Source organism: Canis lupus, chromosome 7, assembly GCF_048164855.1.
Source record: "Canis lupus baileyi chromosome 7, mCanLup2.hap1, whole genome shotgun sequence".
NCBI lineage: Eukaryota > Metazoa > Chordata > Mammalia > Carnivora > Canidae > Canis > Canis lupus.
Genome location: NC_132844.1, coordinates 68,650,370 through 68,664,071, shown reverse-complemented (window position 1 = coordinate 68,664,071; position 13,702 = coordinate 68,650,370). Strand labels below are relative to the sequence as shown.

The 13,702-nt window shown below is 38.4% G+C and overlaps 1 protein-coding gene across 2 annotated transcripts in view; it reads right to left on the bottom strand.

Moving 5' to 3' along the window:
* Positions 1-13,702, bottom strand: part of ILRUN (inflammation and lipid regulator with UBA-like and NBR1-like domains) — a 94,034-nt gene that overhangs the window by 55,605 nt on the left and 24,727 nt on the right. For both annotated transcript variants that reach the window (XM_072833371.1, XM_072833369.1), the window contains exon 2: positions 1,228-1,382. In XM_072833371.1, the coding sequence (XP_072689472.1) occupies positions 1,228-1,382 (155 nt within the window). The remainder of the gene's footprint in view (positions 1-1,227; positions 1,383-13,702) is intronic.

Below are 13,702 nucleotides of genomic sequence, written 5' to 3'. Positions count from 1 at the left end.
AAACTTAAAAGTAAACAGTCAATAAAAGGTCACTTTTACAGGTTTATTTGAGCCCTGAGAGTTTTTTTATCACGTCACATCAGATCACCTTGCTAGACAGAGTTCCCCCACATACACAGATTTTTAGCTAAATATGCCTTCTGCCAAGATTCCCAACTCTCAGAATTTCTCTGTTAAGTCCTCAGTAACAAGGAAGTTAAAGCGCCCTGATCTAGTCAGCCGCATGAATAACTACTGCATGAAAAAAGCAATACTAACTCCACTCAAATTTAAAGTCATTAAAAAGAATTTTACTAGCAAAAGGAATAATTGTTACCAGACATATACTCAGATCCTATTTTCAAAGAACTATCACTAACTTATTTTTAATTTTTCTTAAAGTCGGCAGTACATTACAACAATGCTTCAAAAAAATTTCTCAATCTTTCCATATTTCCCATTCTGAGCAAATGTCCACACCTCTTACCCTATTTTTCAAAGTGGTATTAACATTTCAGAGAGATATCTCAATGAAATTTCATAAAGAAAAAAAAAAGAAATTTCATAAAGAATCATCCCTGTGGTTTCAAAGAAATGAGCTTTCAAAAGAGCAGATGCTCACAGCTCTTTCTAACCACCTTGTTCTATTCAAGGATGTACCTCCTCTAGCCTTCTGGAAAGAACTGGAAGATTAATTAGAGCAGAATTAAAATGACAGAGTAGAACTGTACAGGTGGAGATAATACTACCACCACACACAGGCTTAGTTGCTGGTATCAAATGAATACTGAATTGTTTAGAGGCCATCAAGACCTGGAAAAAAAAAAAGAAAGAAAGAAAAAGATCTAAATCATTTTTCCTGATCCATGGCAGGGGACCTTTCATTGATTTCTCGTCATCACACCAGTATAAAAAAGTACTACATCAGGGTGCCTGGGTGGCTCAGCCAGTTAAACGTCTGCCTTCGGCTCAGATCATGATCCTGGGATCCTAGGATCAAGCCCTGCATTGAGCTCCCTGCTCAATGGGGAGCCTGCTTCTCCCTCTTCTCTGCCTCTGCCCCCACCCCCACCCTCCATTTGTGCTCTCTGTCAAATAAATAAAATCTTTAAAAAAAGTACTACATCATATATAAGAAAAAGTTCAGTTACAAAAGCACATAACTTAAGCTAAAACATTTCCTTATTTCTTTTACTACTAAAAAAAAAAGAAAACTGGGCAATGAAGAATTGACCATTATGTATTTACCAGAATTCTGGATCCGCCATGTTTTTATAAATTGAGTATCAGGAGGTATCGACTCCCCTTCTCCTATGGTGACATCTTCAACAAATGACATAGAGGGCACACTGATGTTTGGGCTCTCAAAGTCGTAATAGGCGCCAATTGCTGCTTGTAGGTTCCTACAAACAAAAAGAAAAGGCAAAAGACTTTACTTTAGTCCTGGCCAGAGTATATGATCCTGATTGTCAAAATAAATGAAAAAAGCCTTTTTCTTAGGGTTTGGAATAGAACTTAAGGCTCCTGGTATATAAATCTTCAGAGCCACTGATTCTGGCTGAGGCACGCCTGGGACTGATAAACTTATGCATCACTTTCCTCCTAAGGTGTGCACACAAAAAATAAGAAACATTAGCACCATCAGCAACATCTCCTCTTACCCACAAGGAGAGCAAGTATGGGTAAGGAAGTCAATTAAGAGAGGGCTCCCTCTACAACCTTTTGACTGGAATTCTAAAAACCCCTCTATTTTAAAAGACAAGCTAATTATTTAATTTTTTGAAAAGGCAACACATGCAGATAGTTTAAAGAGTTTTGTAAAATGAAAAGTAATCATCTTGTCTCTTCTTTCCTACACACACACATACACACACACGTAACTGCTCATATTACTTTCTTCAGTAACCTTCCAGAACTTCCTCATGAATATACAAGCAAATGATATATATTCTTACTTCTCCCCCTTTTATACAATTAGTGACATATTATACACTTCCCTTTGCTTTATTCTCGTGAAGATATTCCCTGTCAGTACATAATGAATATCCTGTTTTTAATAGCTGTATCCATTGTACAGATACATCATTATTTATGTAACCAGTCCACTTGCGAGTTTGTTTTCAGTCTTTAGTTCTTCCATAAATAAGCTTAAACACATATTGTTTTTATAAACATGCAAGTGTATCTGTAGGATAAATTCCTCTAAGAGATAGTGCTGGGTCAAAGAGTATATATTTGTGTTTTTTTTGTTTTTTTTTTTTTTAAGATTTTACTTATTTATTTATTTATGGTAGACATAGAGAGAGAGAGGCAGAGACACAGGAGGAGGGAGAAACAGGCTCCATGCTGGGAGCCCGACGTGGGACTCGATCCAGAACTCCAGGATCGCGCCCTGGGCCAAAGGCAGGTGCTAAACCGCTGAGCCACCCAGAGATCCCCCATATTTGTGGTTTTAATAGATATATCCTAAACCTTCCTCCATAAAGTTGTACACTTACTGCTCCCATCAAGAATGTATCAGAGTGTCTATTTCCCCATTTGCTCATCAACAGTGTTCATCCAAAGTTTTGGATTTGTGTCAATCTGATAGGTAAAAAATAAGATCTCAGTGAGCCCTTAAAATGGTTTTCTCTTGTTACATAAAAGGTTAAGTATCTTTTACCTGTTTAGGAGCCATTTGAAGTTTCTGTTTTAGAACCACCATTTTGTAAATGTTAGTGTTCTTTTTAATTACTCATAAACCCCCTTATGTCAGAAGGAACTACCAACCACACAAATCGAGTCTCTAATTAAACTGAAACACATGATTGACAGCAGGTTCATTCATGCCAGAAACCAAAGGCCACTAAGGGTTAGTTTAAGCAAGCTGTGTTCATTAGAGAGACCAAAGAAATTGCTAGTAATTACATTAACTGCTCCTCTTAAGGTCTTACTTAAACTAGTGACATCATCTCCAGTCCCCACAGTAGACAGCAATACAAATTGAATTTTTCTAAACATAACCCAACCATAAGCCAATGGATCCAGTGGGTTGTTTTTAATTATGCATAAACATAGCATGAAAAAAGCTCCAACAGTAGTATACAATTGTTCAACAGACATATTATTGACAGCAAATACTTTCTGCTGGGGGCCTGCCTGTTCCTCCAGGTGTTTGCAGCTGCCAGAAAGGAAGGCTATATTTAGAGCAGCTGCCTAAGGTCAAGCCTCACGCAATGGTGGCCCGTCATATTAGTCAGTAATAACTAGAATTACACCACTAACAACTGCCTGCCTGTTGTGTGTGTACTAGATAAAATTTACATGGAGCTGAGCTGGGCCAGGGGCCAAACTGCCTGTTTGCTTGACTATTCAATAGGAAGGCTTGGACTTTAGTCTTCCCAGCAACTTCCTTCTCTAGCTGTGATGCAAAATGAGTAATGTGACTGGCCAAACTTGGGGACGCCCAGCCACTACCACCCACAAACAGGCCATAGGAGTGTATCTGAAACCAGCCATACACTTAGGAATCAGGGAATGAAAAAATGAAATGTAAGCCCAGTTTGCCTTTTGTTCTTCTAAAAACTCTTCATAAAAGCTATGTGTCTATCATTTTATAAAGATAATTTTCTGCTGCAGGAACTTCAGCAAACAGCCTGCTGAATTGTTTTCTGTTCACTTGGCTGTAAAATATGCTTGGGAGGAAGAAACTATTTGTGCACTCAGGACAATTGCCAATTCTCATCCCCAGCATGTATCATATTTCACCACTTGGCTCTGCCTGATATCAGAAAGGACTTCAAGACCACTCCAGTAGAAACATAAGCACATTCAGCTACCCTACTGAGACAGAGCTGGCCCCCTCCTCAAATCCTGTTTCACACAGCCCAACTCATCCCATGGCCAAGCCAACAAAACTACTTATTTGTACCTGTATTATATAGGTAATTCATCCAGAGAAAGATTAAGAAGCACTTTTAAAGCCCAAAATGAAACCAAAAGTAGTGAACTGGACTTCTGGCAGGAAGCAGGAGTGGAGGATGACAAAGCAAATTAATTTCCCAAGTACAAAGCCAAGTGTGGACTTCAGCCCAATGCTGCTCTAACCCATCCGGCAGGTACACAGCTTAAAATGTGGGTACGCAGCTTTTTGGCACTTAAATCACTTATATCACTGCCGTGCTGGGCCAAGCAATGGCAGAAATAGACCAAACAGCTCCAATTCAGTGTGAGAACAAGTAGATATGAGAGCATGTATCCCCGTTCAAATCAACATACTCAGTTATTATTAGCCAACAAGAAATTCTACATGAAACAGAGCTGGCTGAGGAAATGGGAAAAGGAAGAACACAGACTCTGTATTCAACCCAAGCTGAAAGTTTAAACTTTCAGGTTCCTCCAGCATTTTTGCTCAGAAAAAGTCTTTAATCTGATTTCAGATTAAACCAAGAGCACCCTAAAGAACAAAGGAAGACAGTGTAACTGAGGAAAAAGGCACAGGCCAAGACGATGGTGATGGCTATGAATATGCTTAATGCCACAGAACGGTACACTGAAAAATGGTTAAAATAGTAAAATTTAAAATGGCTCTGAGGCAGCTCCTATGCCTGGCTGTGGGGTTTTGAACAAGTGGCTAGGAATCTATGTCATCTTACTCATCTACAAAACTGAGTTTTCTGTTATCAGAAGGCTGGCTTATATTACAAAGTTGGCACGATAAGGTTAGCTGCAAAGACTGTATGAGACAATGTGTGTAAAAGCCCTAGGGCTGGCATTCAACCAATATTTAACTAATAATGAGCATTTATCCACATGTTAAGCACTCAAACAGAGACTAGGGGACAGAACAGATAGGAAGACAGGCAAGGCCCCTCTACACAGCTTAGTTTAGCAGACTTCACAAACAAGGGACATTCAGAAAGGGTAACTCCCAACTGTCTCTCACACTGAGGTAATTTATCAGCCCAAGGCAGCTTTTCCTACTGTGTGAAAAACGGGCTTGGTGCACAAAACAGTCTCTACTGCACTGATAATCAGGTTAACCTGATTCAGAGTAGAAAAATTTGGTGATGTTGATATGTGTTCCCTGATGAAATGCAATTTTGTAACTCAGAAGCAATACTGTCCAACATTAATTTCATGCTAGACTATTAGAAGATTTATTCAAAGACGTAAAACTTCACTTACCTAGAACTTTCCAATTATCTAATAACCTTCCGAACACCTGATTTTCTTAAGAACATAATAATTACCATCATGAATTTTTTTTAAGATTTTACTTATTTATTAACTTTAAAGTAAATAAAGAGAGAGAGCCCGTATGAGTGGAGGAAGGGGCAGAGGAAGAAAGAAAGAATCTCAAGCAGACTCCTCACTGAGCATGGAGCCCAATGCAGGACTTGATCTCATCACCCTGAGGTCATGACCTGAGCCGAAATCAAGAGTCAGACACTTAACGAAATAAGCCACCCAGTCACCCCCACCATCATGAATTCTATGAACAAATTAGTTGTAACCTTCCCTTAAGCTGAATTATGGCCAAGTATCTAATCCTGCAAAAATTCACAAACACAGAACATTTATTTTTGTACTATGTATACATATTTAGGTCAGATTACTGATCTTATGAGGAAAAATAATCTATTTGCTGAATGTATATGAGAGTAGAAAAGAGTTAAGAAAATCAGGAAATCAGAATTAAAGAGGGAATGTCAGAAGACTAAGAATTAGCTTAGATTCTAAGGAAAATAAAATCAGATACCTTCTCTTTCTGTTCTCTGAACAAGAATTCAAAAAGACCCAAATTATTTATGAGGTGGAAAAAAAAAAAAACTACCCAAATTTTGGACACAAATGAAAATGGGAAATCAGAATAATGAACCGAACCAGTTAAGCACAAACAACAGCATCTTTGGGCTGTGAGCCATGATTATTCCAAACCACAAGAAGCTTCTCTCACCTCTGGACAGGCTGCTGCTAAGGCCACAAGCCCAGTGGCAGTCTCTGATGTAACTGAAAAACCAAACTAGAAAAAGGATCAGCAAAATAGAGAAGGTTCTTACTAGGGCTTTCCAACATCAACTCGACAGGAATCAAATGTGGAAGACCAGAAAGAGAAGTCAAAAAATAAGTACTTGTGACTATATGAAGAAACTGAGAATTTCATGAAACGAGAAAGATGACTGCAGGTAGGCAACAGGAGATGGGCTGAAGAAAGCTCAGTATTTTTAAACCTAAAAAATAACTCAAGGAAGATACTATTTAACATGTTAAGATTGGTGGGGTAGTGGAAGAACTTGTGAAAAGTTTCATCAAAAGGAGCAAGTTCACACCAGCATTCACCCACTTCTTAGAGCCCTAGTAAGTTCAAGATCATTTCTTCTCTCTTTTTTTTCCTGGCTATTTATTGATCCATTAATTTTATTACTTTTAGAACTGATCCTTCTAACTAGCATCAGTAGTTATACTTTTTCCAAAAAGAAAGTAAAGAACAAGCATTGGGCCATGAAAAGGCAAGGTGGATGATTTTTTTTAAGATTTTTTTTTTTTTTTTTTTTTTTAATTCATGAGAGACAGAGAGGTAGAGGCAGACATAAGCAGAGAGAGAAGCAGGCTCCCTCTGGGGAGCCTGATATGGGACTTGATCCCAGAACCACAGGATCACGACCTGAGCCAAAGGCAGATGAGCCACCCAGGCACCCAGCACTAGATTTAAAGGGATGTAACCACCAAACACAACACATGGTCTTGAAGTCCTTGATTGAATTCAGACTCTTTAAAAACACAAAAGAAGGTTATAAAAGATACATTTGGGGACAACTAAGGAAATTTAAACATGGACTAGATAATTTTTACTAGTAAAAAATTTTTGTAAATTATCTTCATATCTTAGTATGTGGTTATTTAAGAGAATGCCTATTTTTAAGAGAAGCATGCTGAAATCTTTAAGGATGAAGAGTTGTGATGTCTACAACTTTCAAATGATTAAAAAAAAGTTTATACAGAGAAAACAAATTATGACAAAAATGTTTACCACTGTTGAATCTAGGTAAACACTACAATTCTTCAAAATTTTCTGTAGGTTTGAAAAGTTTATGATAAAAAGGCCAATGGAAAAAAGAGAGAGAGAAGGGGAGAGAAGGTATCCTTTTGTCCTGCCACTGGAAGATACCAAGAAAATTCAGTGAACAGAATTACTGCAACTATCTTCAGAACATGAAGAGATCCAGCAGGAGCCTCAGGGTACCTAATGAGGATGTGGCTGATATACAAAAAGTAACCATCCAGAAAGAGGGAAAAACTGTTGTGTCCTTGAAGATATAAACCACTAAATTAAATCTGGCAACTCTAGAGCCATGTTACATTGGGTATTCTTGTCATCTTGAGATAATTAAACTGGCTAATTGTTTAAAAAAGCAGATTCTAAGGACACAGAAAATTCAACACTGGCATTGTAGAAGTTTAGTATCTAAGTGCCTTTGACTAATAGGTCATAATCAAACGACTTTTCCTTTTTTAAAAAATTGAGGTGCGATTAGCATAGCAAATTAACTACTTTAAAGTATATAATTCGGGGGCATTTAGTATTTTCACAATGTTGCACAACCACTGCCTCTCCAGCTCCAAAACTTTTTCATCACCTAATACCTATTGAGAACACCCTATACCCGTTAAGTAATCATTACTCATTCCTCCTTCTCCCTATTCCCCCCTATTCCTTGGCAACTATTAATCTTCTCTACAAATCTGCCTATTATGGATAACTTAGATAAAGGGAATCATACAATATGAGACCCTCTGTGTCTCGCTTCTTTCACTTACATAATGTTTTCCAGATTCATCTAGAATTGTAGCATGTTAATCAGTATTTCATTCCTTTTAATGGCTGAATAATATTCCATGATATGTACACACTACATTTTGTTTATCCATGCATCTGTTGACGGGCATTTCGGTTGTTTCTACTTTTTGATTATGAGTAATGCTGCTATGGACATTTATATACACTATCTTTGTGAGTATATGGCTTCATTTCTTTAAGTATACACCTATAAGTAAACCTGCTAGGTTATATGGTAATTCAATGCTTAAGTCTTGGATGAACCACCAAACTGTTTTCTATAGTTGCAGAACAATTTTACTTTTCCACCAACAATGTATAAGTGTTCCTATTTCTCCACAACCTTGCTAACACTTTTCTTTTTTTCCAATTATAATTATCCTACCAGGTGCAAACTGATATCTGATGGTTTTGATTTGCATTTCCTTAATGATTAATGACCTTAAACATTTTTTTCTTGTACTTTTTGGCCATTTGTATAGCCTCTTCAGAGAAATGTCTGCTCAAATCCTTTGTTCATTTTTTGACTAAGCTGCTTACTATCCTGCTGCTAACCTGTAAGAGTTCTCTATATATTCTGGACAGTAGACCTTATCAAATAGATGATTTGCAAACAGGCTGGTTTTTCTTTTTCTTAATAATAATGTCCTTGAGGACACTAGTACCTGGGTGGCTTAGTCAGTTAAGCATCTGACTCTTGATTTCAGCTCAGGTCATGATCTCAGGGTTGTGAGATTAAGCCCTGCATCTGGCTTCAGGCTCAGCATGGCTCTCTCTCCTTCTGATCTGCTCCCTCCCCCGCCAGCTCATGCACACTCTCTCAAATAGATAAAATCTTTAAAAATAATAATATTGTCCTTTGATAACCAAAAGCTTTAATTTTGATGAAATCCAATTTATCTAGTTTTTCTTTTGTGACTCATGCTTTTGTCATCAAATCCAAGGTCATACAGATTTAACCCTTAACCCTCTCTGCTTCTAAACAGCTTATTTTAGCTTTTATATTTAATATTTTTATTTATTTTTGAGGGAAAGCATACATGCACACAAGCAGGGGGAGGGGCAGAGGGAGAAGCAGACTCCCCGCTGAGCAAGAAGCCCAATGCAGGATTGATCCCAGGACCCTGGGATCATGACCTGAGCTGAAGGCAGATGCTTAACCACTGAGCTACCCAGCTTTTATATTTAAACCATTGATCCATTTTAGTTACTTTTTATATAGGAGTAAGGTAGGGGTTGAACTTAATTCTTTTGCCTTTGGTTATCCAGTTGTCCCAGCACCACATGTTGAAGAAAATCAAACATTTTTAAGAGAAAAAAAAGCTGGACAAACTCTTGGGTATGGGTGGAATCCTGCTCTATTTAAGATCATAGCTCTTGGTGACACTTACAGGACAAGTCCAATCAACAGTGTGAAGCTCAGATTTGGGAAATCAAGTGGGAGAACAAGTTGAGACATGCATGGCACCTCATCTTAAGTATTGTAATCCTTATGCTCAAGATCACCCTAAATGGTATTTCCTGTTCCCACCAGTTTCTAGGACTAAAGGAAGCAACAACATATATCTAAGGATCAAACTACATTATAAGCACTAAGTTTTTCCCTCTCTGCCTATCAGTATAGAATATTTACTCATTTATTTTTTGACTTATTCATGATTGTAGGTACTGAAAACATAAAGATAAATAAGACAAAGTATTTGCAAAGTCTATTAAGAAAGATTTGGGAACAATTAATCACAATTCAGTGTGATAAATGTCAGAGGAGAAATATAACTAACAACTATGAAAGTACAGAGGAGGAAATACCTAATTCAAACTAAGGCATCGAGAGAAAGCTTCATCAGCCAGGTAGTATCAAAACTGATAGACTCATTAATCACCTAGAGGAGAAGTAAAGGGGCAGTTAGATGGAGAATGTGCAAAGGCACACAGATGAAGAAAAATCACCAATAAAGTCCTGATAAGAGACTGAAGTATTGCAAAAGTGACAAACCCAAAATGTGTCACAAAGTTAAAGTGAAATGGGGCTTCCTCCATCTCAGGCTGGGAAACCTAGCAGTCCTGTTGTAGGTATAGCAAAACAGTTGGTTACACTCCAAAGGAGCTTTGGACAAAAAAAAAGAAATTGCTCACAGAAGTTTGTGCTAACCTCAGTAAGGTTCTGCAAAACAATCCAATCTGCAAAACACAATCCAGCCCAATCCTGCCTACTAGAGAGCTGTGACACATAAGACAAGAATATAACAATTAAGCAAAGCCCTTTCTGCTAAAGCCAGAGATCCAAAACCTCTAATGGTCAAATAATTACTTTGCTGAATTTCAGCAACTGAATTCTTTGTGCCACTAAGAGACTGAGACTCTGGATAAATACAATGTAGACAGCCCCGTTCAGAACACTGAGGTGTTCTGAAAGGGTTCCCCTTAACTGCTATACCCTCTCATCATAAAGTATTTTTTAAGATTTTATTTATTTATTCATGAGAGACACAGAGAGAGAGGTAGAAACATAGGTGGAGGGAGAAGCAGGCTCTCTGTAGGGAGTCTGATGTGGGACTCGATCCCAGGACTCCAGGATCACGAACTGAGCAGAAGGCAGATGCTCACCACTGAGCAACCCAAGCGTGTCCCCCACCTCCCCCCATCATAAAGTATTATCTGACAGAAATGCAGCTGGGGAGGGGGGACAATTATTCAGGGCTGACTCCACAGAAGACTTGAGAAAACTCTAAATCCAGAATTTTTCACCTATGCCCTGAGGTAGAAAGATAAGCAAAACTAAGGAGAATTAAACCTGGTCCTAGTTATTCTCTTCAGCAATCTTAGAGATGAAAAAGCCTAAATACTACTGGAGTTGGTTATCAAAGGGAATGATCCAATATGAAATAGGTGAGCAGTGGACTACAGTTTTAAAGGAGTCTATCAGCAGGAGGCTGTAATTATTATACTCCTGGTCAAACCCTAGGTCCAAAAGGTTGCATCTTATTGGAAGGGGAAAAAAGCTAAACCAGCATGGCCCTCATAAAAGGAACAATCTTCCACTCTGTCCTTCTATCCCCTGTGCTCCTCTCAAGGGTGGTCCTGAAGAATATCAGACATGGGGAATCTTCTGGGGCAAGCCAGGCTAAAGCCTTCAATCCTCTGCCAGTGAAATGAGTTAACAGGGGACCATGAAACTTGCTGATTGTATTATACTGCTCCTGCCCTGTAGAAGACAGTATATGCTCTGTTTTCTTCTGCTTATATACCCCAGGTTGAGAATACTGCCTGACACACAAAAGGTGCTTAATAAATGAAATAAACTAGAAACCAAAATATAGTATTTTTCCTTTCTCCTTTTTATCTGGTCTTCCTCTCAAGATTATATACTGGGACTATATGACAGAGGCCAGAGGAATGACGAGAACCAAAAAAATCTATGAGTTAGGGGTGCCTGGGTAGCTCGGCAGGTTAGGATAGGCATCTGCCTTTCAGCTCAGGTTGTGATCCTGTGGTCCTGGGACTGAGCCCCGCATCCAGCTCCCTGCTCAGCAGGGAGCCTGCTTCTCCCTCTCCCTCTGCCTGTGTTGTCTATCTCAAATAAATAAATGAAATCTTAAAAAAAAAAAATCTATCAGCCCACAAGCTGCAGGATCATGCAAGTGTTTATCTGGACCAATCAAGACCAAACTAGGGAAAGCAAAGCTATCATCCTGAGACCTTCAGCTGGTGGGATGGGGTACCTTTGAAGGTAAGTCACCATGTGATAGCTGGACCTGACTAGGTAGGAGTCATCTCCCATTGGGGAGGGAGATGAGAGAATCTGTAGCTGTTACTTGTTTAGCCAAATGGCCTCACTTCCACATATGACTCCTTAGGGACAGAGTGAGGTCACTGCACAGTTAACAGAAGGGTGAGGGCACCCTGGAATTTGGAACCGAGAGTTTTTCCCATAGTGTCTGGGCAGCAAATGACACATCTGGGAGCTTCTGACAGTGATGGTTTTCTTCAGCAGAGATAGAAGACCACTGAAAACCTACACAGAACATACATAAAAGGAAACCTGAGGGGGTGCCTGGCTGGCTCAGTGTTGGAACATACAACCCTTGATCTCAGGGATGTGAGTTCAAGCCCCATGTTGGACGTGGGGCCTAATTTTAAAAAAGAAAAAGAAAAAGAAAAAGAAAAAGAAAAAGAGAAAGAAACCTAAGATATTTAAAGTCCAGTTTTTCCTAAAGCCCAAACACATTCCAGTCTTTGGGTTCTGTGTAACATAGCGACATCCTTAAAATACCTCCCCCCACTCCAACACACACATCTTTAGCATTATCTAGTCTGAAGTGAGTTTGTTACCTGCAACATAATAGGCCCAGATGAATTCAAAATTACATAGTGTGTCCAGGGATAGAATCTGTATGTAGGGGCAAAGTGTCTGTTATAAGAGGCAGAAGAGGAGCTGGAAAGATAAATTAAAACTCAATTCAAATCCTGTAATCCCACATTTGGGTATATATATCCAAAAGAACTGAAAGTAGAGTCTCAAAGAGATATGTACACATCAATGCTGAGAGCATTATTCATAACAGCTGAAAGGTAGAAGCAACTTAAGTGTCCATCTGAACAGGTGAATGGGTGAATAAAAATAGTATATGCATACAATGGAGTGTTATTAAGTCTTTTTTTTTTTTTTTGTTATTAAGTCTTAAAAAGGAAAATCAGTCACATGCTAAAACATAGATGAACTTGGATTACAATAAGCCATAACAAAAAAACAAGTACTTTATCATTCCACTGATATGAGGTATCTAGAGTAGTCAAATTCATAGAAACAAAGTAGAAGGATGACTAACAGGGGCTGATGGGAGGGGGGAGATGGAGAATTACTGTCTAATGAGTATAGAGTTTCAGTTTTACAAGATGAAAAAGTTCTGAAGGTTGGTTGTACAACATGCTTAACACTACTGAACTATATACTTAAAAATGATTACTATGGTTATGTTTTGTCACAATTTTTAAAAATTTAATTAGTATGAAACCATTATGTTTCATTAAGAAATTTGGACTTCTAGGGATACCTGGGTGGCTCAGTCAGTTAAGTGCCTGCCTTTGGCTCAGATCAGGATCCCAGGGTTCTGGGATGGAGCCCCATGTCGGGCTCTCTGCTCAACAGGGAGTCTGCTTTTCCCCCTCCCTCTGAATCTCCTCGCCACCTGTGCTTTCTCTGTCTCAAAAAAATAAATAAAATCTTAAAAGAAAATAAATTTGGAGTTCTAAAAGCAAAGGAGAAAAGCTAAAGGTTTAAAAAAAAACTTCATGGAAATATAATTTACATAGTATAAAATTCACCCATTTCAACTGTAAATATAATAATTTTCTAGTAAAGTTACTGAATTGTAAAACCATCACCATGTTTTAGAACACTTTCATCAACCCCAAAATGTCCTACTCTCTGTAACATGTAAAAGTTAAGGTATGTGAATTAAGGCTGCTAATCAGCTGACCTGAAAATGGGGCAATTATCCTGGATTATCCAGGGGAACTCAATGTAGTCACTTCTCTAAGAGAGGACTGAGGGAACTGGAAGAGAGAACCAGGGTGATAGCCACATGAGGACACTCAAAGCATGCTGGCTTTGAAGATGGAAAAATGAGACCATAAGCTGAGGAACGCATGCGGCCTCTGGATGCGGGGAAAAGGTAATGAAATGGATTCTCCAGCAAGAACACAGCTCTGATAACACCTTAATTTTAGCCCAGTAAGACCCATTTTGGACTTCTGAACTTCATAATTGTAAAATAATAAACTGATATATTTTTAAACCACTAAGTTTGTGATAATATATTACAGTAGCAAAAAACTATGAATGGCTGGCTATTTGTCTTATTATTCTTTCTCCTTTACTATATATTTGAAAATACTCATTAA